Source organism: Quercus lobata, chromosome 3 (assembly GCF_001633185.2).
Source record: "Quercus lobata isolate SW786 chromosome 3, ValleyOak3.0 Primary Assembly, whole genome shotgun sequence".
In the NCBI taxonomy this organism is placed as follows: Eukaryota; Viridiplantae; Streptophyta; class Magnoliopsida; order Fagales; family Fagaceae; genus Quercus; species Quercus lobata.
Genome location: NC_044906.1, coordinates 51,592,402 through 51,620,099, shown reverse-complemented (window position 1 = coordinate 51,620,099; position 27,698 = coordinate 51,592,402). Strand labels below are relative to the sequence as shown.

Below are 27,698 nucleotides of genomic sequence, written 5' to 3'. Positions count from 1 at the left end.
GTATTTTAAAAAAAAAAAAATTACAGAAAAAAGAAGTAATTGATTCTTTAATAGTTTTTTTTTTCTTTTCTATAAAGTGATATTAAAATTTTCATAAAATAGTTTATTAATCATATCCATTTTATATTAGTCATATGTCCATAGTCGACCACTTCAATAATTGTGATTTTGATTCTAATAACAAATTCATATTATAATTATTTGAATTTTGGAGTCGTTGATTGTTTGCGGTGGACATAACTATTACTCATTCGCCCTTTTATTTTTTTATCTATCAATTGCTTTAAAAGTTGTGATTTTTTTTTTAATTGTGTTAATGCATTATTGTTGTACAATCTATAGCAGAGACCAAAAGAGAACGTGAAATGCCCAACGTGGCACATAGCCGTAGAAGTTGCACGTGTGGGACCATAATTTCCCCACGTAGAGTGTCACCCACGTGTCACCCCACTATAGCCCCACGTTGAAATATCCAAAGCAGTAGTCACCACCCGCTGTGTTATTTTTAACGCAAATCCTCCCCCATGACTGTTTCTTATCTTTTCTTTCGGGGCTTTCGATGTTGAATGAATCATATGTGTTCTTACACTGCATCTGTAAGATCTATTTTTTCGTTTTTGGTTCTATTGGGTCTAAATTTCTTTCTATTTCTAAATTTCTATCTATTTGCCCCTAAAAAAAGGTAATAATTTCTTTTTGTTAAAGCTAGTGGGTATAATTTTGATACATATATATATGTTCATTCTTCCGGTTGCCTTTTGTTTTTACAGTCACTAAATTTCTTGCTTGATTTTTTTTTTATAAGAATTTCTTGCTTGATTAGTATGATGTTGATGTAGCATTCTTGATGTAAGTGTTGTACCCTTTTGTTAACAACTATTGATTGGATCATCCTTCTCAAAAAAAAAAAAAAAACTATTGTTTGGATCACATTCCTTCTTTTTAAATTTTGTCTAGTATCAGTAATAGATGCCAATTCTTACGTGGGGTTAGTCAATTTTTAGAAACGATTGGTTGGCACCTTTAATTGTGTCTCCAACTTGACCCATTCATGGTGGCTTCCATTTTTATGAGTCATAAATCAACCCTAATTTTTGCCTGTTGAAATAATATCCTTGTTTTAAACAATTAGGACATTTTCTTTTTCAATCCCATATTGTGCTTGTACCAACTCTTGTTTTTAATCTTATTATCATCCATGTACATCAGTAGCATAATAATATTGCAAGCAAAATTTTATTCTCAGGTTTCAATAACAACAAGAAGATTCTAAGTCTTGAATCCCAGAAAGCAGCCAAATCAATTAAGCAAGAAACAACAACAATACACTTAAGCCAAGGAATTAGAAAATGTCGGGTGTAACTCTCTCTATGGCTCCTCGATCGGAGCCTGACAAAACCACCACTTCTGAAACAACAAAACCCCAACAAAAGCCAATTTCTCAGCAGCAGCAACAGTCTGTGATGGGTGGTGTAATGGGATCACTGCGTGTAATAGAGCTCCAGCTCGTAGCCTTTATCATGGTTTTCTCAGCTAGTGGTCTTGTCCCACTTCTTGATTTAGTCTTTCCTGCCTTTGCCTCAGCCTATCTTCTAGTTCTCTCTCGCTTGGTCTTCCCTGCCCATGGTAGTGTCAGCTCTGGATCACAGGAAATTTTCCAGGGAAGCAGATTCTTTAGGTTCTATGTGGTTGTGGGAACCACAATAGGGCTTTTCTTGCCCCTGGCATACGTTTTGGGTGGGTTTGCTAGAGGAGATGAACATGCAGTTCGATCAGCAACACCTCACTTGTTCTTACTCTCTTTTCAGATACTCACTGAGAACATAATTAGTGGGTTGTCTTTGTTTTCACCACCAGTGAGAGCATTGGTTCCATTGCTCTATACCGTTCGGAGGGTCTTTGTAATCGCTGATTGGATAAAGGACGTGTGGGTGAACAAAACACTGCCTGCAAACGCCCAACTTAAGGTAATTTTTGTTTCTCAATACTCCTTATTTGAAATGGTTCTATTGAGATATTCTAAGAGATAAAATTTTAACTATGAAATCAATTCTCTCTATCCTATATTGTAAATTTGTGCCAGTTGGCATTTTGGCGTTGCTCTAGGAAGTAGAATATATTAGTACTTTAATTAATTGATTTATTATTATTATTTTTTTTGGAGCTTATTGCTTAGAATTGTCTACACTAGCTACTACTTAAACCCCTCCCCTCCTCTTCAGCCACTAGGTACTAAGTGCCAATAAACCATACCAATGGTCAGCAGAAAGTTTTTGTACTTGTAAAGCTTGAGTTTTTGTAAATTATATTAAATAGTGTTTCAAAATTATGGATTCATGAAAAATTATATTAAATAGTGTTTCAAAATTATGGATTCATGAAGTGTGAACAATGAATTGTATATTTTTTTTTCCCCTAAAAGCTCCCAATTTCAACTCCAACCTCAAAGCTTACTCCTTAAAACCAAATTCCAACTTTTTTTTCAAGAGGAACTACTTCTCATTAAATTTATTTACTCTTTTATGAGTTAATGATCTGATTGATTTTGTGTTGGTGGTGTAGAACATTGCTTGGTTTTGGTTCGGGAGGAGCCTTGCAGTTGCCAATCTAGTGTATTTCTCAATCAACCTGTTCGGGTTTTTGATTCCACGATTCCTTCCAAGGGCCTTTGAGAGGTATTTTAGGGAAAGGGATGAGATTCATGCCAAGACTGCGGAAGACAAGCGTTCTGCAGTTATTAACAAATCCCAGCCAACAGATAATAAGAAGGCAGATTAGTGCTTTTCTTGCTTGGTCCCATGTAGTATGAATATAGTTTTGGGAAGGAACAAAACTATATTCTAGAAGGCAGATTAGTGCTTTTCCACTTCCTAGTAAGGTTCAAGAATTTCTCAGCAATGCAAAATCAGTATTTATTTTCTTATCAAATAACACGACAATATATATCTGTGCTACTTGTATGTATGATTATGACAGCAAGACTCGTGATCATTGCCAAGCTTATTAGTGATCCATTCTTTTCTTGATCAAGATTGCATGTTTCTTATTCAGCAAAAAAAGAAAAAGAAAACACAAGATTGCATGTTTCTTAATATGCAATGCATGGCCTAGTTAATACCAGCTAGCATTTGGAACGTGACTGGATTCCGAAAGTGGATTTAGGCAAGCAAAGGAGCTATTTGTTTGGTAGAGGCTCAATAGTTAATACCATTGCCACTCCCTCCTCTAATGCTTTCACATACCCCTTATAAAGTTATCTAAAACATGGGTTTTGTTAACATATTAGAGGCATTTGCAGTAGTGTGAATTTTCTACAAAGATATATCCATCAAATAAAGGATTTCTTTGATATTGTGATATCCATATCAGTAGGTTTTATTCTTGCACGGTGATTTTCTGCCAAGTGAATTGCATTCTGAATGTAACATCATGCAAGTTGATTAAAAAAAAGTTGCAATTTTAAAAAGTGGGGTATGAAATTGGGCTAAAAAAAAATAAAAATAAAGTATTTGATAAAGATAGTATAATTAAAAAAGCTGAGTGTTATTCTCTTTTTTTTTTTTTTTTTTGTGTCACCAGGTGTGCTCTGTCGTTGCCTTTGACAAGCATAGAGGAGTGAGACGCGAGATTAGCTGAAATTAAAGTGTGTTTTATCTTTAGAATAATAAAGGGTGAAGTTGGGTTTTACAGAAAAACTGAGGGTAAATTTAGGAGAAGTGGACAGTTTTTCAATGGCAATATTTTAGTTTCAACTAAAGCGATTGTTGCTTTTTGCAATTGCCGCTTGGCAGGTGCCACGCAAAAATGTAAGAAAACACGTTTAGGGACACTTATTTAAAATTTTTCACCAAAACACACAATTTAACCTTTTTGGGTTGGCTAATGTGCTTTATGGGCCCAAAAAGCTGAAGAATGGATAGTTAACAAGGCCTCAAAGACAAATGGCTTTATGGGTTGGCTAACGTGCATTTTGGGCCCAAAAAGCTGAACCAAAATGGACAGTAATGAGTCCTCTAAGACGAATGGCCTTGTGCTAGATAGAAGCATCGAACAACAATATCCTGTAAGAGTTCCAGCATATTCGGCCACCAACAAACATAAGCCCGTAATCCATAATCGACATCCACATAACTCATTGCTTATGTTCAAGCTTTGTCATTTTTTTTTTTCAATAATAATACAATTTCATTAAGAATTAACATAAAATTAGAGAGATCCTTTCCCAAGATCTAGCGATATGGAAAATACTGAGACAATAGACACCCAACATATACGTTGATAATAAATAAACCCATATACATAAATTATAATCCACATCATTGTTATTTCTTCTAACCCGGTTAAATCTACAACTATCAAAATACGAGAAGACAATTATTTACTAGAAGTTTTTTTTTTTTTTTTTTTTTTTTTTGAGAAATTTTTTACTAGAAGTTGATAACTCATCGGTTAAGTTGGCACTTCCTAATGTCTTTAGGAGTAACTTTGAAGTGAAACAATAAATAAAATAAACCAAGTCATTCATAAATAGCTTGGATTTGACTTGATAAAAAACTCATTAATATTTGTTTGTTTATAAATAACGTTAGGCTTGAACTTTAATTTTAGACTTGTTTAATAAATTGAATTGAATATTTGGATTTCATTGAATAATTGAAATTTTTTACATTTGATAGAAATTTTAAAGCTTTGGGCCCTAGTTACATTTTAAAGAAAGTACGAGACTTTGAGTCCTAGTTACATTCTATATATCAAAGTAAAAAAGTTGCATTGAATTAGCACTAATCTAAAACCCTAGAACTAGATTCAGGGACTAAATTACAAGGTGAAAATGGGTTAGGCATCTATCCTATTTGGTAAAAATTGGTGTTCTAGAATATTACAGCCCATTACATTTCCCTTCAAACAAACATGGCATAGCACTTGAGACATATAATGCATTGCATCAAATTGAAACTGGAATATTGGAAATTGAAATTTATTTTATTTTGAAATTAAAGTTGTAATTGAGCATATGAAAGCAACACTTTGAGTTTACGTCAACAAATGAATTCCTAGATCTAACATTAAATTGGAGATTATTAAGGTTAATCTATAGATCCGAATTTAAATAAGATTTTAAAAAGGTTTTGAGATTTGCAACAAGATTTAATTTTGAACGAAAGTTTTGATGTTGCAACATATTTGGCTCTTGCAAATGATGTTGAGGTTTTTAGATCAAAAAGACATACTAGAATTAAAATAGAAAACTGTTTTAAACAATTGTGATGTTCATGATGTTGGATATCTTGGAATGATAATTATGATGTTTAAAAATGATTTTTCTTGAGATAATTGATTAAAAAAAAAATCACATTATCACTTAGTGTTTGATAACCAATTTTGATTCAATGCACTAAGTCACATAAATAAATATGGACTCAACTAATCACAAATTTTCACTCAATTAATTTTAATTAGCCATTTTAGTTTCCAATCAAAATTAATTAGCAAAAATCCACACAGCTTAGTCTCAATCAGGTAAATGCATATTAGCTGTTGAAACTTGATTTTCCTATATTTTCCAATCCAATTGTCCGATTAAGGCACATTACATATCACTGTTGTATGGCACCAAGGTACCCAGATCCGTTTGGGTCTTGAATTCTAGCCCAGCAACGTGGCCCATGGCCCCAATCCCTTTCTACCCAAAACTCCAGTCTAAACCCATACCAACTGCAGGCCTAAGTTTTGCCACTTGATTCTTGCTCGGCAAATCATTCTCGAACACTAAAGAAAGAATAACATCTAGATACACCATCCATAGCATGCCCGGCAATGCCCAAGAAACACCGTTGCCAGGCATGCCTGCTAGAGTTGGAACCAAGTTCCAAGGTCACTTTCACCACATTCCACTCCCACCTAACCATCCACTTACAACTGATGATATTGATTGCACTAACTATGGCAGTAATAATGATCCCTCCATTAATCTAGAGCTATAAATATGAGAAATTGGGGAAAGGAAATGGTTGTTAAAAGGTTCTCAAGAAAATAGAGAGTAGAGAAAAAGAGTGATTCAGGAAGAGAGAGAGAGAGAGAAGGAGCAGCTTCGTTAAGTCTCTGTGCCGAGAACAACCCGAAGTAGGAAATCCTAAACCCACATTACAAATAAGTTGTAAGCCCAAGTGAGGTTAGGCCCAACAGTCTCACTTCTGGCGCACACAATTGGCGCCCACCGTGGGGCTATCCTACGAAGTTGTGGTTCGACTAAGACTCACGCACGGGAAAATGTCTAAAGGACGTTTAGGAGGCCACATCAAGAGTGAATCTGTGGGGTCTTCTCGGGACTCCACATGGCAGGAGAGAAGACAGAAAAGACATGAGGATAAGGAGCGCGAGCGAAGAGAGGAAGAGTCTAGCCTTAGGGAGGGGTCGGACCAAACTCACTGAACAATGTCAGGTGCCTCAAGGTACGGGCAATTTGACGAGAAAGACTAGGAGTTGGAGCGGTTGCGCAAACGAGTGAGGGATTTGGAGTTGGAGGCAAGAGGTTAGCGCCAGAGAAGGGACCGTGATAACCGAAAAAGGAGGGATGGTAGCATGGGAAATTGAGGTGAGGAGGGATCCAGCCGGTCTGGTTCCCGTCAATGCCGGGATCGTTCCCTTTCCCGAGAATCACGTCAACGCAGGAACCGCTCCCATTCTCGAGAGTTGCATCAACGTCGGGCCCATTCACGTTCACGCGGATATGCCGACCAAGGTTCGGATTCCCCGGAGGAGCAACAGCCCTACAACGCTGCTATGGTCGCTATGAGCCAAGCCTTACGAAGAGTAGCTTGGTCGCCGTTCCCAAACGAAATTGAACAGGCCTTTATGCCAAGCAGATTTACATGGCCATCATTTAACTCCTACGATGGGAAAACGGACTCGGTAGAGCACATCAATCATTATATCCATATGATGTCTTTGCACACACACAACAATGTGCTAACGTGTAAGGTGTTTCCCTCAAGTCTCAGCCCTACGGCATTGAGATGATTTAATGGGTTGGGAAAATGTTCCATTCACAGTTTTGCCGAGCTAATCCAGGAATTCGATGCTCAGTTTGTGACATGCAGCTGGGTGCCACAACCGGTGGATGCATTGCTATCCATAAAGATGAGGGTCGGTGAAACCCTTCGGAGTTATGCTGGCTAGTATTGGGAGCTATATAACGAAATTGGTAGGGTAACGAGAAGATTGCAGCAAGCACTTTCAGAATGGGGTTGCCCGAGGACTCTGAACTACGGGAGTCGTTGATGAAAAGACCTCCTGAGGATATGAGACTACTTATGAGGCGTATTGAGAAGTATAAATGCCTCGAAGACGATCAGTTGCAGAATAACTGAATAAGGGCAAGACCCCATTGCTGAATCATTCCTGGCAGGGCCTTTTTCCCCCAAGACCAAGGAAGGATTTCAGGATGCAGGAACTGGAAGCACAAATGGGGGTGGTGGGGGGGGGTGAACGTGGCATTCAAGGAGCAAGTATACAAGATCATAGATCAGATCAAGAACAAACTGTTCTTCAAGTGGTCGAACAAGATGGGGGGTGACCTATCTCGAAGGAATCAAAATTTGTATTGCACATATCAAAAAGATAAGGGGCACACCACCGAGCAGTGCTGGGTATTAAAAGATCACCTAGAGCAACCGGTGAAGGCAGGATATTTGAAAGAGTTCGTAGTAGACTCTAGAAACCGGGATGCCAGTCATGGCGCCCAACAAAAAGGGAACCCTCTCTCGCCGCCATTAAGGGTGATTGATAAATAACTAGCCGAGAATCAAAGTAAATTTCTACATCCCGGGCACTCATACTATATTCGTCTTGACTGAATATCCTTTACAGTCATTGTTAAAGAGGTCGGACTTCACGGGTCGAATAGCCAAATGGGGGACCTGGCTAGGTTCCTTTGACATACAGTGCAGACCACAAAGCTCGATAAAAGGCCAGGTCCTTGCTAATTTCATTGCAGAGTTTTCTCCAAAAAATGATGGGAAGGTGATCTGTCAGGTAGAGAATTGCCCATGGAGAGTGTTTGTGGACGGTGGTTCGAGTGCTATGGGGTCTTATGTCGGAATCATCATAATTACTCCGGAGGGAATACAGTTGGAGCATTCCTTTAGATTGGGATTTAAAGCCTCTAATAACGAGGCCGAGTATGAGGCCTTTCTTGCCGAATTGAGGACTGTTTTATGCATGGGTGCCCGGGATGTAGAAATTTACTCTGATTCTCGGCTGGTTGTTTATCAAGTCCAAGGCAGCTTTGAAGCTTAGGATTCTCGGATGAAAGCCTATTTGCAGATAGTAAAACAAACCATTAACAAGTCCTATATGGTGAAGGTGACCCAAGTTGGCCGGGCACAGAACAGACACGCCGACTCCCTAGCCACATTAGCCTTGTCAATGACCAAGGAGGTGCCTCGGCTTAGAGCCAAGTATTAGTATAGCAGATAACGCCATTATGGCCGGGGTCGATGTCGCCATGATTTCAGCAACCAAGCCATGTTGGATGGACCTGATCATTGACTTCTTGGCCAAGGATCGAGTTCCGAACGATGAAAAAGAGGCCAAAAAGATCCGTCGAGTGGCTTTCCAGTATTGGCTGTCAGCAGATCGCAAGTTATACCGGAGGTCTTTTGGAGGACCATACCTTTCATTCTTACACCCCGAGAAAGTAAACGAGTTTCTATCCGAGTTGCATGACGGGGTGTGTGGCAGTTATGTAGGGGGGTGCTCATTGGCACACCGAGCGATGACACAGGAATTTTGGTGGCCGCAGATGCTGAAAGATGCAGCTGAATATGTGCTTAAATGTGAGAAATTCCAAAAACACGCTCCCCTGATTCACCAGCCAGCAGGTCATTTGAATCCCGTCAGTAGTCTATGGCCATTCGCACAATGGGAGCTAGATATTCTTGGTCCATTTCCCCGGGCAAAAGGCAATCGTAGGTTTGTGTTAATAGCAGTTGACTACTTCACGAAATGGGTAGAAGCCGAGGCTTTAGCTAATATCCGAGATGTAGACGTCAAGAAGTTTGTGTGGAAAAACATAGTCACAAGATTTGGAGTGCCGAACTCACTAATATCAGACAACGGGCTACAGTTTGACAGCAAAGCTTTTCGCGCCTTTTGTGGCGATCTTGGCATCAAGAACAGGTATTTCACTGCAACGTATCCACAGAGCAATGGCTAAGCTGAAGAGACCAACAAGGCAATCCTGAACGGGTTGAAGAGAAGATTGGATGGGGAAAAGGGAAGGTGGGCAGAAGAGCTACCTAACGTTTTGTAGGCTTACCGTACAACCCCTAGAAGGTCCACAAGGGAGACTCCGTTCTCCTTAATGTATGGAGTAGAAGTCGTGATACCGGCCGAGGTGAACTTCTGCAGTGCACGAGTTGCAAGATTTGACCCCGTCCAAAACAATGAGTTAATGGTGGAACGCTTGGATTGGTTGGAAGAGTGTCGAGAAGCAGCAACTATATGACTGGCGGAGTACTAGCAGAAACTTGCCCAACGATACAATCGAGATGTAAAGGCTAGGGAATTCAGTGCAAAAGACTTGGTGTTGAGAAAAGCTGTGGGGAATATGCGAGATGCAAGTGCCGGGAAGTTAGCTCAAGCTTGGGAGGGACCGTACAGAGTTTTTGCCATAGCGGGCGCAAGAGCATACTATTTAGAAGACCTTAACGAGAGGCCACTTCCCTGGCCATGGAATGTCCACAATTTTAAGAAGTTTTATCACTGACTATCCGTGTGTGGAAGTGTAAGTCCGAATTTGTACATCGCATTGGCTAATATGATGATGAGGTTTCTCATTGCAATTGTATTCAATTTTATTATCACTTATTTAGTATTGCCGGATAATGTGTATAAAAAAAAAAAAAAAAATCCTAAGGACAGAAGCCTGATTCTCGGTACGATCACTATCACCGAGCAGGTAGAATCCTTTATTAGAAAATCCTAAGGACAAAAGTCTGATTCACGATTCGATTACCATCACCAAGCAGGTGGAAACCTTATATTAAAAAAAAAAATCCTAAGGACAGAAGCCTGATTCCCGGTTCGATCACTATCACCAAGCAGGTGGAATCTTTCTATTAGAAAATCCTAAGGACAGAAGCCTGATTCCTGGTTCAATCACTATCACCATGTAAGTGGAAACCTTATACTAAAAAATATCTTAAGGACAGAAGCCTGATTCCTGATTCGATCACTATCACCGAGCAAGTGGAAACCTTATACTAAAAAAATATCCTGAGGACAAAAGCCTGATTCCCAGTTCGATCATTATCACCGAGCAGGTAGAAACCTTATACTAAAAAATATCCTAAGGACAGAAGCTTGATTCCCGGTTCGATCATTATCACCGAGCAGGTGGAAACCTTATACTAAAAAATATCCTAAGGACAACAACTTGATTCTAGGTTCGATCACTATCACCGAGCAAGTGGAAACCTTATATTAAAAAATATCCTAAGGACAGAAACTTACTTCCCGGGAAGGTGGAGGCCTTCCGTACATCTTCCTAAGAAGGCAAATATGTGTTGAGTAAGATTTCTAATATTTGGGGGCTTGACTTATTCTACCTTACAAACCATCCTCGGTCATACATGCAAAAAGAAAAGGGGTAACAATAAAAAAAAATAAAAATAAAAATAAAAAGACAACTCAAAACAAAGCAGTAGCTAAGCATTCATGAGTTTAATCAAAGCAAATATTCGGCAAACAAATCATTATTCCAACAAAGTCAACAGAAAAATAAAACCAACGTTTCGTCACCAAACTCGGTGACCGCATATGAGTTATACCTGGAAAACAAAGCAATTGTTTAGTCACCACAACCCGGTGACATAGGTAAATTAACTAAAAAGGATAGAATATTAAAAGACAAGCAAAATAAATATAAGCAATGGGGAATTGGTTTAGCAATCAAGTCCTTGGGTCGGCAGGTCCTGTCTGGACGGCTGTCTCGATCTGCTGCTGGAGGAAGGAGGTCCCCACCAGGCTGATCACCAGCACGGGGAATACTGGTGGCTTCCATGTCATCCAACTCCACATGGGCATCAATTTGTTCCACCAGTTCTCTCATGCTAGCCGTTTCTTCCTCGTTAATAGGCACCGGGGGGTTTTGCGCGGCTGGATTTGAGCTTGGGAAAGGTATTTGGCTGGGATCCCTTAGAGGAGAATCTTCAGGGACCCCCAAGGCTTGCAAAGCAGCAAACCAACTGGCCTCAAAACCCAACCTCCTAGCCTGATTCACAACCGGCTTCGCGGAATTCTCAGCGTCTGCGAATCCTTCGTTGTACCATTTTTCCTCACAAGCCTCCAAAGCCGCTCTCAAGTCGGCAAGTTCCTCAGCTTGAGCAGTGTTCAGACTTACTGCCTCAGCTAACTTAAGATCCGTCTCATTTTGCTTCACCAAGAGTTCCGCGGACCTTTTCTCCGCCTGCACCCTAGCCTTCTCCGCGGTAGCAGCTTTCTTCTTGGCAGTATCAGCAACCTTTATTTTCTCCTTTGCTGTTTTAACAGCTATTTCCCTAGCAGCCCTCTCCCGGTCAACATCCTCAGAAAGTTCCTTTACACGCCTATCCAAGATGTGGGCCAGTTGAGTAGCTTAATGAAATGACAAGGATTAGTACGGCAGTGAAGGAAAAGATAAATGAAAAATAATAAATACGTTTAAGGGTTAGTAGGGAATCAGTAAATGAAGGATTACCGCAATAGTGTGTCACTGCAGCATTCTTCCCATGGATTCCTCCGTCCCCTCTTCAAAGGCGTGCACGTTCTCAGGTAGAAGGAGGTCGTGCACCAAACTTTGGGCAACACGACCCCCTTCACCTTTATCCCAAACCTGTACACAAGTGCTCACGGGGAGCGGCTTGCCGTCCAACTGAAACTTGGGCTGCCACGCCTGCGCTGCTTGGGAAGAGGACGCCACGCTCGCCCTGACCTGGATCTGCAGCTCTTGAATGACAATACCGTCGGATGGCTGGGGAGGAGTTCGGGTCACTGTATCTCCCAGACCGGTAGAAGTATGATCGGCAATGTGTTGCCTCTTTCGGGTTCGTCCGGTCAGGGGAGGAGGTGGAGGGGGAGGCGTTTGACCTTGGACCTGAGATGGTTGTTGTTGCATGGCCTGCCTTGCACTAGGCACAAAACGGTCTATAGTCATGGTCTTCCGGGTCACCATATCTCCAGTATAATCAAACTCGGTATCAAAAAGGTTAGTAATATCAACAGCAAGTTGATCAGTTGCCTGGGCAGGAGCCTCGGGTTCAGCAAGTTCTTCGGGTTGTGTGGGTTCCTCTTGGATAAGAGCTTTTTCCTCAACAGGTGCGTGAGCAAGTTCTCGAAGATGTTGGGACACGCGCTCTGCTCACTCGTCCCACAACAGCACGAGCTCGTCCGAACAAGTATATCGCCTACCCAACTCCCGAGCTTCTCCCACTATAAACTTCGGCGGAAGAAAATTTGCATGTCGAACGTCAATGTATGATAAGAGGGGGCTGTCAACCAAAAACGCTTGCTTGAAAGGTTGCCAGGTAGAGTAGACAGGTTCGACTTCGAGAATCAGATGGGATACTCGGAGCTGCCTGTCCCAATGAACAAAAATCTCAGACCGAAGAACAAAGTTCAGGTCCCTGACGTGAACTACCCTGATGTCTGGGATAAACACTTTGTCGTCTACAAAAAGAAAATAATAATAAATATATGTATAATAAGATGAAGCATGGTGTCAGTATTCAGATAAATAAAACAACCATAAGTGGAAAGACAATTAAGTTAGAAATTAATACAAACCCATTTCACGCCGTGAAAGGGGGCAAGGGATGTCTCCGGCAAACCAATTGCCACGCACCCGGACGAACTCCCCTGCTGAATTCCTATTAGAATCAGGCAGGCATAATATCAGCCGTACCCGCGTATCTCTAACCTTTAAGTAATAGTTTGTACTTTTATTCCCACACAGACTGTACATGTGGTTTATATCATGGTGGTTTAATTGCAAACCGAATGTGTAGTTTAACCTATTGACACAACTAACTACCCAGTAAAAATTGGGGAGACATTGGTCGGGGCAAAGTCTGTAATATCTAAGTGTATTGAGTAAGAGAGGGTCCATGGGAAACCTAACCCCGCCCTCTAGAATCGCCATCAAGGGAAAGAAAGCAGTTTGTTCCCCTCTGTGGAGAGCAATCTCGCTCTCGTGGAAATACGCCACTTCCACCTCATCAGGAATTTCAAACTTCTGCCTAAATATGGCTAAAGATGCCACAGAGTTCAAAAGGAAAGCATAACCCATCTTAAAGTTTGGGATTGAAGGAAGAAACTAGAAGAAAGCTTAAGTAAAAGGGAAAGGTAGAAAACTTACTTTGGGCTCTAAGGAAGAAGAGGGCTCTGGACTGATGAATAAGCGCACAAATGAATGCTCGGCAGAGAGAAAATTCAGAGGATGGAGAGTGAAAAAGTGAAAAAATGATTTGTGATGGGTTATTTATAAAGGCCGAAGGAGAACGAGCAGCGTCCAATCAACCATAATGGGGCTCAGTTAGCGAAGAAACTTTACAGATGCCTATACCAACTGACATGCGTGCTGCCTTAGTTCACGAACCGTTAGACAATGATGACGGTTAAACCAAAACGGCTCCTAACGACACGCCTTTTGAGAGCGCATTAATGGATTTTTGAGACCGCCCATGTTTCCACTTGTTAACCTAATTAAACGTAAGTGCCTTTTGGACTCCTTGATTCTTCCCAATAGCCGGGCATGAATCAAGGGGGGGGGGGGGCTAACGTATGGCACCAAGGTACCCAGATCCATTTGGGCCTTGAATTCTGGCCCAGCAGCCATGGCCCCAATCCCTCTCTACCTAAAACTCTAGTCTGAACCCACACCAACTGTAGGCCCAAGTTTTGCCACCTGATTCTTGCTCGACAAATAATTCCCAAACACTAAAGAAAGAATAACGTCCAGATACACCATCTGTAGTGTGCCCGGCAGTGCCCAGGAAACACCGTTGCCAGGCATGCCTGCTGGAGCTGGAATCAAGTTCCGAGGCCACTTTCACCACATTCCACTCCCACCTAACCATCCACTTACAATTGATGATATTGATTGCACTAACTATGGCAGTAATAATGATCCCTCCACTAATCGAAAGCTATAAATATGAGAAGTTGGGGAAAGGAAATGGTTGTTGAAAGGTTCTCAAGAAAATAGAGAGTAGAGAAAAAGAGTGATTGAAGAAGAGAGAGAGAGAGAGAGAGGAGCAGTTTTGTTGAGTCTCTATGTCGAGAACAACCCGAAGTAGAAAATCCTAAACCCACATTACAAATAAGTTGTGAGCCCAACAGTCCCACTTCCGGTGCGCACAACTATGATTGTGAAATCCTTAAGATTTATGAAGAATGATCGAAGATTTAACGGCTTAATTACAATTGTGCCCTTTGTGTGGGAAAGGAAAATTTTACCTCCAAGGTTAAATTAATTAAGGGCGAAATGAGGTGTCTACAATATTATATGGAGTTTTTATCAATGTATAATGAACATGATTTAAATTAATAAACAAGTGAATATGGAAGATTTAGAGAGATAAAAATGTGATAGGAAAGAAGTATTTGGGGCCAATGTTCAAAGTAATTATTATTTTTATATAATTTATTTGTAAGTCAAAATTTACAATTATAATTGATTAAGGATCATTTTGTGGAATTCCAATAAAATAATCTTACTATTTTTTTTTTCTTTGAGAGAGAGTTTTAACTTATGGCGTTCGCTTATGATGATAAATAGCTCTTTATCACAAGACCAAGACACCAATCAGTTTTTGGTGTAGGTAGGGATTGAACCCCAGATTTCTTATTCAAACATCAGAGACTTTACCAGTTGAACTAATTGGAACCTACAATAATCTTACTAATTAAATAACTTAACTAAGAGAAGTAATCATAGAATAAATAAGATAATTTGTACAATTATTCATACAAAAATTTGTCAATAAATTGTTCAAGTTAGCTATTAATTATTGGACATACCTTATGGATTTCAGAACCAAAAATAATTAAATATAAGTATGTATTTTACTATTTTGCTACAAAAAAGAAATAAAAATAAAAGAATAAGAAAAAAATGGCAAACCTTCATGTAAATTTATATACAATTGGATATTACTCTAATATATATAGAGTCCCTATTATGATTTGCTACTGTGAGGATGACAACTACTGTTCGAATGATTATTGAGATGATTTTATATTAACTTAATAACAAGTAATTAAAACCGAAAACGGTTTTTTATTTAATCTGATGAAGGAGGAGCCAACTTATTAACATTTAAAGTAATTAAAGCAATCAAGATATCATATACTCATACATGAACATTACATTAAAGTGGCGTTCATATGCCTAAGCAAACAAAGAGGCGTTCATATGCCACTCAACCATTTCATTAAAGTGGAATAAAAAAATGACCTTGAAGAAGCTAGTCTTTTGAAAAGGTTAATTGGACCCTTCCCAATAATAATTATGATCCACTTATCAATCAAAAAAATTATGATCCATTGTTTATAATTATTATTAACCTAAGGAATATGGGATCTTGTTTAAGCCATGGGAATATTATCTGCTGCTAAATTGAGTGTTATATGTTAAGCTAGATTGAAAAGTTGTAATTTTTAGAACTTGTTTTGCAGACAAATATATAGATTTAAATTATTTTACCACATTTTCAAATCATTAGAAGCATTTGTCAACTATGAAGAAGGCATGTAAATCTCTCTTAATTTTTTTTTGTTTTTTTTTTTTTTTTGAGAGAGCTCTTAATTTGTTATTAGTTTCTCTATTCTCAACCTATTTTAATGGAAACTTTATCAATTATATATGTAGGAAACAACTAGACATGTTTATGCTATTTCACCCATTTGGTTAAAGGTAAATGAAAAGACATTGAAAACTATTATGATTCATTGATAACAATTATTATTATAAAAACCAATTGATAGCTTCCATATCTGTAGTTGATGACGTCCATTTTTGGTGAATGGCATTTTGTCTTGTAATCTCTCTTTGTGGAAAGACAGTTAATTGAAAAATATTAGTGAGAATTGCCTAAAAGAGAGAGGAGAAAGAGAGAGCAGTACTATAGAGTATTATTTATATTTCGTTTGAAGACACTCCATGTAAAACGTGGCAATTGGCACCAACACAACCTAACTAAGAAGAGAAGAAATGGTAAAGGTAGGAAACCATTTCACTTTTGGTCAATCTCTATACTTGTCAATACTTTTATTCTATGGCAATGAAATTTCTTGTTTTTCACTAGGGAAAAAATAAGCAGCCAGTGGAGAAGGAGGAGATGAAAAGTGAGGAAAAAAAGGAAGAGAAAAATACAGGAAATTCCAATAAAGAAATTGTGTTGAAAGTGTTCATGCATTGTGAAGGATGCTGTCAAAAAGTTTCTAGATGCTTGAAAAGACTTGATGGTAATGTTTGAATGATTCACTTCATATGTGTGCATGTGTGTGTGTGTCTTTTGTTCTTTTATTTATTTTGATAATTAAATTTGTGCATATATGAATGATTAGGAGTGGAAGATGTTGTGATAGATAGTGCAAATCGCAAGGTGGTTGTGAAGGGGAAAAATGCTGATCCACTGAAAGCCCTACAAACACTTCAGAAGAAATACAGTAGAAATGTTGAGCTTATCTCTCCCAAACTAAAACCAGAGGATAAAAATAAGAAAAAAGAACCAGAAAAGAAGCAAGAGGTCTATTACAATTGCACCAAATTTCCTCTTTCAAAAATCTATTATATTTCTCCATTTGTCAATAGGTTATGTGTGCTTTCTCTCTTATTTTTACTTTTCTTTGTACAGGTTCAAGTGAAGGTTGTAGTGCTCAAAATGTACATGCATTGTGAAGGTTGTGCAAATGATATCAAGAAATGTATAGAGAGAATGAAAGGTAAGTAAATATCTCTATTTAGTTCCTTTTTTAAGTGAAATTCTAAAACCAAACTGAGAATTTTTTTTTTTTTTTTTGGGGTGAAACATTAAGTTAATGTATTTCTTTTTTCTTTGAAAATTTGCATAATAGGAATTCTAAATGTGGAAACAAATAAGGAAACGTCAAGAGTGATTGTGAAAGGCGCATTTGATCCACCAAAGCTTGTTGAATCCATCAAGAAGCGACTGAGGAAGCATGTAGAGATTGTGAAGCAAGAACAAGGAGAGAAAGTAGGATCACAAGGCAAGGGCAATGACAATAAGAAAGGCACAGAAGGGGGAATTAATGTTTTCTATTATCCTCCCCAATACTCAGCTCAACATATTTATCCTAATCAAATGTTTAGTGATGAAAATGTTTATTCATGTTCAATCATGTAAAAATCTTTTAATTATATCACTGGAATGAATATATGAAAAGAAAAGGAAATCTCTTCCATCACATCTTTATCTCTCTTTTTTTGGTAGAGATAGACTCAAATTTTTTCTTCTCTTATATTTAATCTTATTCCCCCCCACCCCCACATGTTGCAAGGATTATAGGATTATTTTTATTTTAAATCATAATAACAACTACTGTGCTGTGCTTGAAGAATTATATCACATTCTGATAGAATTTTCTGAGTAGAAATATTGTGAAGCTCACCAATACAGCATATGAACCTTCAATGTGACATCAATCGTGGATTGGACATTGCAATGATTAATCACATCTTTGACATCCTATTATCTCAACTTCATTTTCATTGACCCTAATTATACAGTTCTTTGAAATAGAAAGTCCACTTTAGTTAAAAATGAAAAAAATAGAGCTATTGCAATCATATCCAAAGCATATATATAAAATTTTGCAGATCTTATGTTATACATTCAAATCCTTCAATTGAGAGGGACATGAGCAAGGCTCATATGTTAAGAATAACCAATTTCTGATTATAATTATTAAAAAATAATAATAATAAAAAAAAAAAACCAATTTTGCACTCATAAGATTAATCCTGGGGCTTAGCAAAAATTTTTTATGAAGTGATTGTCTCTTTATTCATATTTTTCAAACCATCCTGTAATTTTTGTCTTCAATTGTAGGACAATTTAATTAAGAAAAACTTAAAATTACAATGATCCTTTTCTAAGGACTAGCCTTTGTGGAAAACTGATGAGGCAATAAACATCCTACGGTAGTATATTTAATAGCCCGTTTATTTTGAGTAAATAACGCCATTTACATAAATTATGAGCCACATCATTCGTATTTCTCCTTATCCAACTAAATTTGCTATATAAAACACAAGAAAGGACTTTAATATCTTTCTATCAAAATATTGATTTCCCAATCGGTTAGTTTTCATCTTCTTTCACAACCACAAGGCCATCAATTCATAGTTTGGAGTTTAGGTCATGTTTCTTTATTTGTGAAACGTTTCTCAAAAAAAAAAAAAAAAAAGGGGAAACGTGAAATTATAAACTTCATCCTTAAAATTGTGGGTATTAGATTTTATGCCTTCAAACTTTAACATTTATATTTTATAATTTGAAGTTTTATTTCATTTATATCAATCGTCATTTGTTTATAATTTTCGATAAGTGCCACGTAAACTTGTTTCTTTGTTTAGTTTGTTCAAATAAATAGATGCCACATTATTTTTATAGCTTTAAAAAATAAAAATAAAAATAAAATGACACGACATAATAAAAATAATGTGATAAGTTTATGTGATATTTAATAGAAAATATGGACGAAGAAATTACTGATGTAAAAAGAGTAGAAAGTAGATTTTCAGGAAAAAAAAATTTCAAATTCTAAAATTTTATAATATAAAATCTAAACACTCTTAAATCTTAAACTTTAAATGTATAATTTATAATTTACTTTTTGTAAAAATAATAACTAAAAAAGAATCCTCATGTAAGACCAAAAAGAGGGGGGAAATTTACGATTATTTGGTAAGGATAAATTTTCCCCAAAAATGACTATGCTTCTCAGCTTCTCTCTTTTTTAAGCTACTTATTAATTGTTTATGCTCTTAAAAATTAAAAGAAAGAAATTAAAACCGTTTCACCCAAAGGTAAAAGAATCCTTGTAGCATTAAATAAATAAAATATTCTAACGTCTTTTGGGTTTTAAAAATCGTGTTACCGTTATAGTAATTAATAATTAATAATAATATATAATTAAATAAAATATACTATAGTGGTTTATGTTGCGTGAGATTTGACCAGCGCCGGCTCTTGCCCAAGTGTAGCCGCACGCATGACAAACCTCACGTTGTCTGGACTGAGCTGTCAGCACCTGATTGGTTACTGTACGAACTGTAGAGGGGACATTATCGAGGACCAGACTCTCACCAAACCCTTTTTCTTTTTTGGGAGGCACAAGGGTTTCCATTTGGCAATGCCATCACCAACACCAGCGTTTAGTGGAGAATTTAATAAAATACTAAATAAAACGGTACTAGGCAAAAAAGAACAATACAAGGACAACAACTATTTACGTAATTATTTTGTCCATTAATTTTTTTGTACAATTATTTTGTCCATTAATAGTAGGAAGACATAAAATGACGTAATTTTGTGTTATAATGTGTCATGTTTTAAGCTGTGAGTAGTTAAGGTGTTAGGTAAACCCTGTGAATTATTTTATATGTTTCTAGCATTATTATTATTATTATTATTATTTTGGTTGCCAACATGCCATGTTATGAGTTGTAAAAGTAGACTCACAATCTATTCTATGCAACATGCGCGAGAGTTGTAAAAAAATGATAAATTTTACTATCTTATTAGCTATTTTCAACAAAAAGAGAATATAATGTTACTTTTCTAATATTTTTATAATAATTTGAATTGTTAGGTTTTTATTAGTTTATACTTAAGGGTAAATTTTATTGTCTTATTAGCAATTTTCAACTTTTTTTTTTGAATTTTTTCTGACAATTGTTTTTGTCTTTTTTGCAGCTTTATGTCATTTTTTTTTTTTTCAGTTTTATAAGTAGTTTTATATCTTTTTCTTTCATTCATCTCATTTTTTATTATTATATAGGACTCATACTAGGGAAACCTTAACAAGCACGACATAATATTTGTTAACATTTCCCTATATTTAATTATTAATATATTTTTTTATTTATTTATCATAACAATTTGCTATCTAAATAGGTTTTTTTGGGGTGTGAATTCTTGTATGCTTCTCTAGGTTTATTAAAAATATAATATTTTGATTTTATAAGGTTTATTTTGGTCTTAAGAGTTGTTTTTATTGTTAGTTTATAACTCCTATTAACTATTAAAATTAAAATTTTTAGTACTAAGAATTATTAAACTTTTTTAATAAAATAAAAAATACAAATTATACACTTTAGTGTTTGGTTAATTGTCATATTTTTAGCAAGGCAAATTTCATTTTTGTTTAATTTGGTCTCAAATTTAGTTGTCACAATTAATTGTCCTCCTCAATTAAAACCTTAAAAAAAAAAAAATGAAATGGAGTAAAAATTAATTGCGATAACAAATATGAATTTATAGAATCAAAATGAAATATAATAACAAAAAACCAAACTTTTAAAGGAAGGTATAATTCCTCTCAACAAAAAAAGAAAAAAGAAGAAGGTATAATTCGTATTTTTATTTTATTTTATGTTTCGGACAATATTATACACATATATCTACCTGGCTCAGATTTGCCGGTGATGGTCCACAGGCTTACGTAAGCATCTCTCTCACACGCAAACAAACACGCGGCCAGAATAGTCATATAAACGTTATGATTTATCCACGTGGCTTAATTCTCCCGCTTCGTACATCTATCCGTTAACCCCATTCTCTCTCTCTCTCCTCTCTGCAACTCTTCTCTCCTCCACATTCAAGAGGAAGAAAAGAAAGAAGAGAAAAATAAAGAACAATAAAAAAGAAAATAAATTTTGCAAAAAAAATTTTAAAAAAGAAAAAGAAAAAGTTGGGGGAAATGGGGAAATTGCTCTGTGATTCTTCGACCGTTGCAGAGGCATTTCAAAATTCATCGTCACCATGGAAGGACCAAAAGTCAACGCCGCCATCACCGCCGCCACCTCCACCTACTACTGCTCTTGATGCAATCCAGGCCGTAGATCTCGTGGACCAATGGGATTCGGTCCACGGCCTGGAGGACCAGCAGCGCCGCCACTTGCAGAGGCTGCACGCGAAGGGCGTCCTGTGGAAGCACCCGCAGGACGGCTCCTCCGCGTCGGTGGTCTTCCGGCTGTCGCACGGAGGAGAGGTTTCGTCCGACGGGAACTGCCTGTTCACGGCGTCGCAGAAGGCGATGGGCTTGGCGGAGGCGGAGGTGGTGGAGGAGGACGAGGCGCGTGGGGAGGACGCGCGGGAGCTGAGGAGGCGGACGGTGAGGAGGTTCATGGAGGATTTCGGATCGGCGAAGGCGGAGGAGAAGGAGAGAATAGAGGAGGCGATAAAGCATATGTACGCGCCGGATCTGAAAAGCGGGTGGGGGATCCATGTGGTTCAGGAGGTCAAGTTGTTGGCTGACAAACAAGATCGCTTGTCTTTGGATTCCGCCATTGACGAGCTCGTTCAACTCGGCATGCAAAGGTATAGATCTCTTTTTCTTCTTTTTCTTTTTTTCAAGTCTTAGATCTGTTTGTCTGGATAACATTTCTTGGATCTGCTAGTTCCAATTCTTGGATAAGAAATCAAATCTAACATTTATCAATCTTTGATTTTTCATTTTTCAAAAAAAAAAAAAAAAATTCAACGCAGTAAACTGAAAAAGTTCTTTTTTTCCCCCCCCAAATAAAAGTTTTATTTTTATTTTTAAATTTTAAGATATTCTCAAATAAAAGATCTTTTTTTTTTTTAAAAAAAAAGTTAAGATTTTCTCAAATGATTTTTTTTTTTTTTTCAAATTTTAAGATTTTTCTCAAATAAAAATTGTTTAAAAAAAAGAAGAAGATTATTTAAGGTTTAACTTTTTTTTAAATTAAGTCTCAATGAACAAATTAGTGGGATTGTTATCAATTTGTCACATTTGGGGTTCCTTTTTGCGTTGTAGAGAGTAAATTCTTGTTCTTGAAGTGGGAATGTTGTTGCTTGAAGATTTGGTAGCATGTAGTTTGCTTGTGTTCTTTATTGTAATGATTTTTTTTACTACTGATTGTAGAGAAATGGCGGCGGAGTCTATTTACAAAGAGAGATGTGTTCCGGTGAATGATGGTCCGAGTTGGGCGAAATACATGTCGATCTCTGGTTCATCTGATGATGAATATGATATCATCACTTTGCAGTATACTGAGGAGGGTTTATTAACTGTAGATGAGAATAGGGAAGGTCATGCTGCAGCTTTTGGAGATGATATAGCAATAGAGTGTCTTGCAACAGAGTTCAAGAGGGAGATTTATGTGGTAAGGAGAACATTTGGTTCTTAGATTGATTCTATTTTTCGTTCTTACAGCTTCATTGCATGATTGGGATATTGATATTTGGTAATTGATTATAAATCTTGCTTTGGACCTGTTTCAGCTGTACATTATAATTATAACATGGTATATCTGATAATACTAAGTTTTCATATTATGTCTCATATCTTTAATGTTGCATTTGGAATGTATAAAGCGTGTGTATGATCAATAATCTTGTTCTTTGTAAGCTCCAACAGTATGAAAATCTTATTATGTTTGTGATTTGATTGTCATGTGATATTTGCAATTTTTAAAAAAGTAATAGTATGTTTATGCACCAGTTTTCATAGTTACTAATGTCTTGCACTTGTTTTCATGCATCGGCTCATATTGTGATTTTGAGTGTTGCTGTGAAAAGCAGTAACCTGTTAGGGGTGCTTGCCTTGAGACGTAGATAGCCTTTGAGAATGGACATTGATGTCAAGTGTGTATCTAGTTCAACTTGTCTTACAGAAGTGTATTCTTGAGTATCAGAGTATCTGGTGTAGGTCATCTTGATCTAGGTGAATGCGTTTTATTTTAAACCTGCTCTATATGGGTGCATATGGTTCTCATTGCTAAAGATGACCAACCCCTGCCTTTGATAATAAACATTGATGGCAAGTAAAAGGGTGTGTTTGGTTCAGTTTATCTTATTAACATCTCATTTTGAGTATCTGGTGTTGGTCATCTTGGCAAACTCATTTCTATTTTAAATCTGCTCTATGTAGGTGCATTTGGTTATCCTTAAGTGTCCTTGTATTAATTAATTTCATGCAGGTGCAAGCACATGGAGCAGATGCAATGGTTGACGAAGAAAATTGTGTTTTCTTCCTCCCACATCGCCCTAGGAGTCAAATTTGTGAACTTCCCTTTTTCCTTTTCATGAAAGGAACAGGTAATGGAGCCATCTCATTGTGTTACACTCCATTGTTGCCTATGTACAAGCATTTGTGTAGTGATTGATTCTCATTCAATCATTTATGAATCTCAATCTCCCATGAATCCTTTGGGTTCAACTGCACAACCATTGTTCATTCCTTTTTATCTTTTAGTTTGGCTAAGCATTGCAGTTTTACTTGCAGGTTGGTGTGGCGCTGGAGCTGATCACTATGAGCCCCTGATTGCCCATCCTTCTTCTTATGTTTCCCAGGAGAAGGTTGCAATGGTACTTTGAGGATACTTGTCCTGCAGTTTTGTGGCTTAGAGTTTGAGTAGAAGTAGTTGTTCCATTTATTTTTTCCTGTAATGTTTCAGATGCAATCAAGTTCTTCTGATTCCTTTCTGGGTGACAAGGAGAGTTTCATTGCATAGAATTCATTTTTTTGTTAGCAATAGCTAGAATCGGCTTTGACTCTAACTAGTAGGTCTTATGTCTGCAATTGAGCAACCTGTAGTAGTATTCTTCACCGGCTTCTTTTATTGTTGTGGTTGAGTATTTTTCCTCTTTTGGGGGGGGGGGGGGGGGGTGTGCATTGTACGTCTAGGGTCTATTTTGTCCAAGATAGAATAGTGCCTTTCTGTTGTATCTTATGCTGGAGTTTGTTACTGCAATGATAGAAGTGATTTTTTATTTTTATTTTTTAAATCTTGGTGTTGTGGCTTCTTCTATATTGACTGATGCAATCAACAGAACCATAGTAAAACATATTTTGACTCGGTTTACAAGACTGAATGGTCCATACTCGATGCAGTGTTGTGGCACAGTCACCTGATTAGCATTGCATTGCACTACGCCCTTCATTTATTAGTGTTTTTGTGGTGGTGTTATAGGTCAAATAACATTTTTGGGTGTTTCTAATGGAGATTTGAATATATAAATATATATATATATATATATTTATATAAACTCTGACTGGGTAGAGGGCATTTTTCAAGTGGTGGAAATTGAAGCTTTTGCTATGGAAGCAGGGTTGGTCTTTTTGCAAGCGATGCAGGATTTGGCTGTATAAATAGCAGAAGGAGGTTCAAGTGTAATTTACAAAGCTCTGATGGAGGGTGAGAATCAAAGGTCCGGGTTCGTCACTTGATGCAAGGGATTCTGGAGATTCAAGTGTCATCTACTAAGCTGTAATGGAGAGTGAGAATCAAAGGTCCAGGTTCGTCACTTGATGCAAGGGATTCTGGAGATTCAAGTGTCATTTAAAAAGCTGTAATGGAGGGTGAGAATCATAGGTCCAAGTTCGTCACTTGATGCAAGGGATTCTGGAGATTCAAGTGTCATCTACTAAGCTGTAATGGAGAGTGGGAATCAAAGGTCTGGGTTCGTCACTTGATGCAAGGGATTCTGGAGATTCAAGTGTCATTTAAAAAGCTGTAATGGAGGGTGAGAATCATAGGTCCGGAGATTCAAGTGTCATTTAAAAAGCTGTAATGGAGGGTGAGAATCATAGGTCCGAGTTCGGTCACTTGATGCAAGGGATTCTGGCAGGAGCACAATCTCTCTCAGAGGTCGTTTTCTCAAAGGCTTTCAGAGATGCAAATGAGCAGCCTATTTGGTGGCTAAGCATGCTCAGTTTGGAGACCAAGACAAGATATGGCTTGAAGACAAGCAACAGTTATCTTCTAAAGTCTGATGTACTGATGTTTGAATGAAAGTATTCATTATTGAGTTTGACTTCAAAAAAAAAAAAAAAAAAAAAAAAAAAAAAAGAAGAATTTCTAGCGTTCTAATTCTAAGCATGGAAAATCCTTTAGTAAGTCAATGGACTATGTATGTATCCTGACCTTAATTTTTAGGAGTGCTTGGCTTGCACTACAGAATTTTGCCTAACAGTTCCACAGGTTTAGCTCGTATAATGAAATCCTTATGAAAAAGAGTTTGGTCGTGATTATACAACTGGAAAGCAAGTCAACTTTTTTTTTTTTGCTTAATTTCATTATTTGCAGCTCTTGGTCTTCGATCGCTAGACTCGAAGCAAAAATTTCATAATCTCTACAAGGTGTCGGCTTTAGTAAGAATGGTAGTGACCCAATGATACCTTTGGTGGGGGATGTTCGGAAGTGAAGGGGGAAGAGAAGAAATCACAAGGACTCCGGCTGAATGGGGGAAGAGTGTTCGGCTCCTAGGTTTTGTGCTGGCTATCTGCGAACAACAAACAAACGTACTTTCTAAACGGGGATAACTTCCTCATTGTTTGAGGGAATAGTGTTTTCATACCTTCCTGATTCTTTTGGCGAAGGAATGAAATATGTGTGGTTGATAGACATTTCTTGTCACAGCCCAAACCCAATTATATGATTTTACACTACATTTCATCATAATATTATTTCATTGTCAATTTTTTATTATTGTCTCTATTCATCTCTCTTCCTCAACCAAAAACCACTGCCTTCAATTTAAATAACCTCTAAAGTATTCATTTGTATAACTACAGTAATTCTGTAAATTTGTCATATCAACCCCAAAATACATTCATATCAATCTATGTATTATTATACAAAAATAAATTTGTACTATAGTAATTGTGTAAATTTGTAAAAATACATTTATGCTATAATAATTGTGTATATTTACATAATTGTTGTAGCATAAATATATTTTTGCACAATGATATATAGATTGATGTGGGTATATTTTGGGGTTTTTTGGACCAATTTGGGCTTTATGCTATTTTACCATTGATGCAAATGTTATTACAATGAAATTAATGTAAAATTTAAATGGTAGGGGAGGGGACCCAAATTTTTTGAAAGAGGGGCCCAAATATAAAATTATAATATATATATATATATATATATATATATATATATATTTCCCTCCTCTCCGTCTCTCGAGAATTAGTTTTATAAAAAGAAAAAAAAAAAAATCTGGCTTGATCATAGTATGTGGACTTGTAATAAGCTTGGAACATAATATTCTCAACCATTACAAACCTTAGGAATAACGAATAAGGTGTCATTTTGTCTATATTTAATGATGAGTATTGTTTTTCTAAAACCCTAGGGAAGCTAAGAAGATAGTTAGTTTGAGTAGGAATCATTTTTTCAGAAATTAGAATATTCTGTTAGAAACTTTTTTTTTTTGATAAACTTCTGTTAGAAACTTAACAGTTTGAGAGATGACAGATGTATCTAAAGTATCTGTACAATCATTACTATAGGTCGTGTTCATCACAAACCTCACGAAGGGAGTATCATATTACCTATTAAGCCAATAAATAACTAAAAGTAGAAGGAAACCCAACATGAATCATATGGAGAAAAATATCTAGTATTAAAATAGTAATTAAATCACTGTACATCTCCTTTTGAGTAGCACCTAGAAGCATGGCTCTTTATTATACACCATTCTTATTTTTCCATCCTTCTCATAAGCGTTTTTTTTTTCAAAAAAAAAGGCACCCAAAACATACAGCGAAGCTATACTTGCATGGAAAAGAAAGTACTGCTTTTTCATGTCACCATTTCCTTTAAAGGGGTCCTTCTTTGAACCTTCATTCTTTATAAAGTTATAAACACTTGGAATTTCTCTCTCACTCTCTCTGGTAAGACGTGAGCTTTTGGAAAGATTCTAAACTACCGTCCATTTTGCAAAAGCATATCTCAGTTCGTTGAACCTTTGTATTCCAAAAATTCCAAAGGGGCGACAATTATTATATATATGTAATCTCGAAGAAGTCTAGTTCATTTAGCCTTTCTTTATACATTTTTCTTTTGGTTGTGTGGTTGGCTGTAGCGTTTGTTGTACATTTATATATATACCTACAATGATCGCTCTATGATTTTTTTTTTTCAAAGTGGTCATTATCAAATTGGAATTATACAAAATTTAATAAAAAAAACTTTATATACTGACAAAATATGTATTTATATATATACAAATAGATAAAGTCTTACAATATTTAAAGTTTTATTATGTTGTGCCTAAAAAAATTTAGAGCAGACACGACTTTATTTTTAAAGGTTAAAAAATCATAAAATTTTTAAAATTTATGTATAATAATTATATTTTTTTCAAGTCAAGGTAGTTTTTGTGGCAACCTGGATTCAATGTGGAGCTGCCCCTGTATACCTACATGTCAACAATGAAATATTGTACTCAAGGCAAAGAGGGGGAAGGTGTAACTGGACAGTGAGCTTGAAAATCACTCATGCCAAAACAAATACAGAAGGATTAATTATCTTAGTTAAATGAAAAACGTAAAAGCTACTATAAATCTAATTAAAAAAAGGTTTAACTCAAAAAAGAATCCTAATTCAGCTTTTGCTCCCCTGTTATCTGACTGCAGGTTTCTCCTGGACA

At 36.8% G+C, this 27,698-nt stretch overlaps 3 protein-coding genes across 4 annotated transcripts; all 3 read left to right on the top strand.

The window, feature by feature from the left end:
• The first annotated feature begins 521 nt into the window (after positions 1-521).
• LOC115981835 lies at positions 522-3,030 on the top strand. 2 transcript variants are annotated; one of them, XM_031104218.1, is made up of 3 exons: positions 522-596; positions 1,247-1,967; positions 2,563-3,030. In XM_031104218.1, exons 2-3 carry the CDS (start codon positions 1,350-1,352, stop codon positions 2,776-2,778), a joined length of 834 nt encoding a protein of 277 aa, XP_030960078.1. In that variant the 5' UTR covers positions 522-596; positions 1,247-1,349; the 3' UTR covers positions 2,779-3,030. The 2 variants fall into 2 exon arrangements, with proteins under 2 accessions (XP_030960078.1, XP_030960079.1); XM_031104219.1 differs by having other exon boundaries at positions 563-682.
• A 13,222-nt stretch (positions 3,031-16,252) lies between these two features.
• Positions 16,253-17,408, top strand: LOC115981031 (heavy metal-associated isoprenylated plant protein 8). The gene is made up of 5 exons (XM_031103221.1): positions 16,253-16,261; positions 16,347-16,506; positions 16,609-16,790; positions 16,899-16,986; positions 17,119-17,408. The coding sequence occupies exons 1-5, from the start codon at positions 16,253-16,255 to the stop codon at positions 17,406-17,408; spliced, it is 729 nt and encodes a 242-aa protein (XP_030959081.1).
• Positions 17,409-20,859: 3,451 nt separating this feature from the next.
• Positions 20,860-24,118, top strand: LOC115982132. Its single transcript, XM_031104650.1, has 4 exons — positions 20,860-21,608; positions 22,177-22,417; positions 23,234-23,351; positions 23,539-24,118. Exons 1-4 carry the CDS (start codon positions 20,989-20,991, stop codon positions 23,628-23,630), a joined length of 1,071 nt encoding a protein of 356 aa, XP_030960510.1. The 5' UTR covers positions 20,860-20,988; the 3' UTR covers positions 23,631-24,118.
• The last annotated feature ends 3,580 nt before the right edge of the window (positions 24,119-27,698 follow it).

Bases quoted from the DNA above. Each gene is read 5' to 3' on its own strand.
- LOC115981835 (XM_031104218.1), top strand. From the start codon at position 1,350: ATGTCGGGTGTAACTCTCTCTATGGCTCCTCGATCGGAGCCTGACAAA. The intron at 1,968-2,562 runs GTAATTTTTGTT...TTGGTGGTGTAG, and splicing joins CTGCAAACGCCCAACTTAAG to AACATTGCTTGGTTTTGGTT.
- LOC115982132 (XM_031104650.1), top strand. From the start codon at position 20,989: ATGGGGAAATTGCTCTGTGATTCTTCGACCGTTGCAGAGGCATTTCAA. The intron at 22,418-23,233 runs GTAAGGAGAACA...AATTTCATGCAG, and splicing joins TCAAGAGGGAGATTTATGTG to GTGCAAGCACATGGAGCAGA. The intron at 23,352-23,538 runs GTAATGGAGCCA...TTTTACTTGCAG, and splicing joins CCTTTTCATGAAAGGAACAG to GTTGGTGTGGCGCTGGAGCT.
- LOC115981031 (XM_031103221.1), top strand. The intron at 16,507-16,608 runs GTAATGTTTGAA...ATGAATGATTAG, and splicing joins ATGCTTGAAAAGACTTGATG to GAGTGGAAGATGTTGTGATA. The intron at 16,987-17,118 runs GTAAGTAAATAT...TTTGCATAATAG, and splicing joins ATGTATAGAGAGAATGAAAG to GAATTCTAAATGTGGAAACA.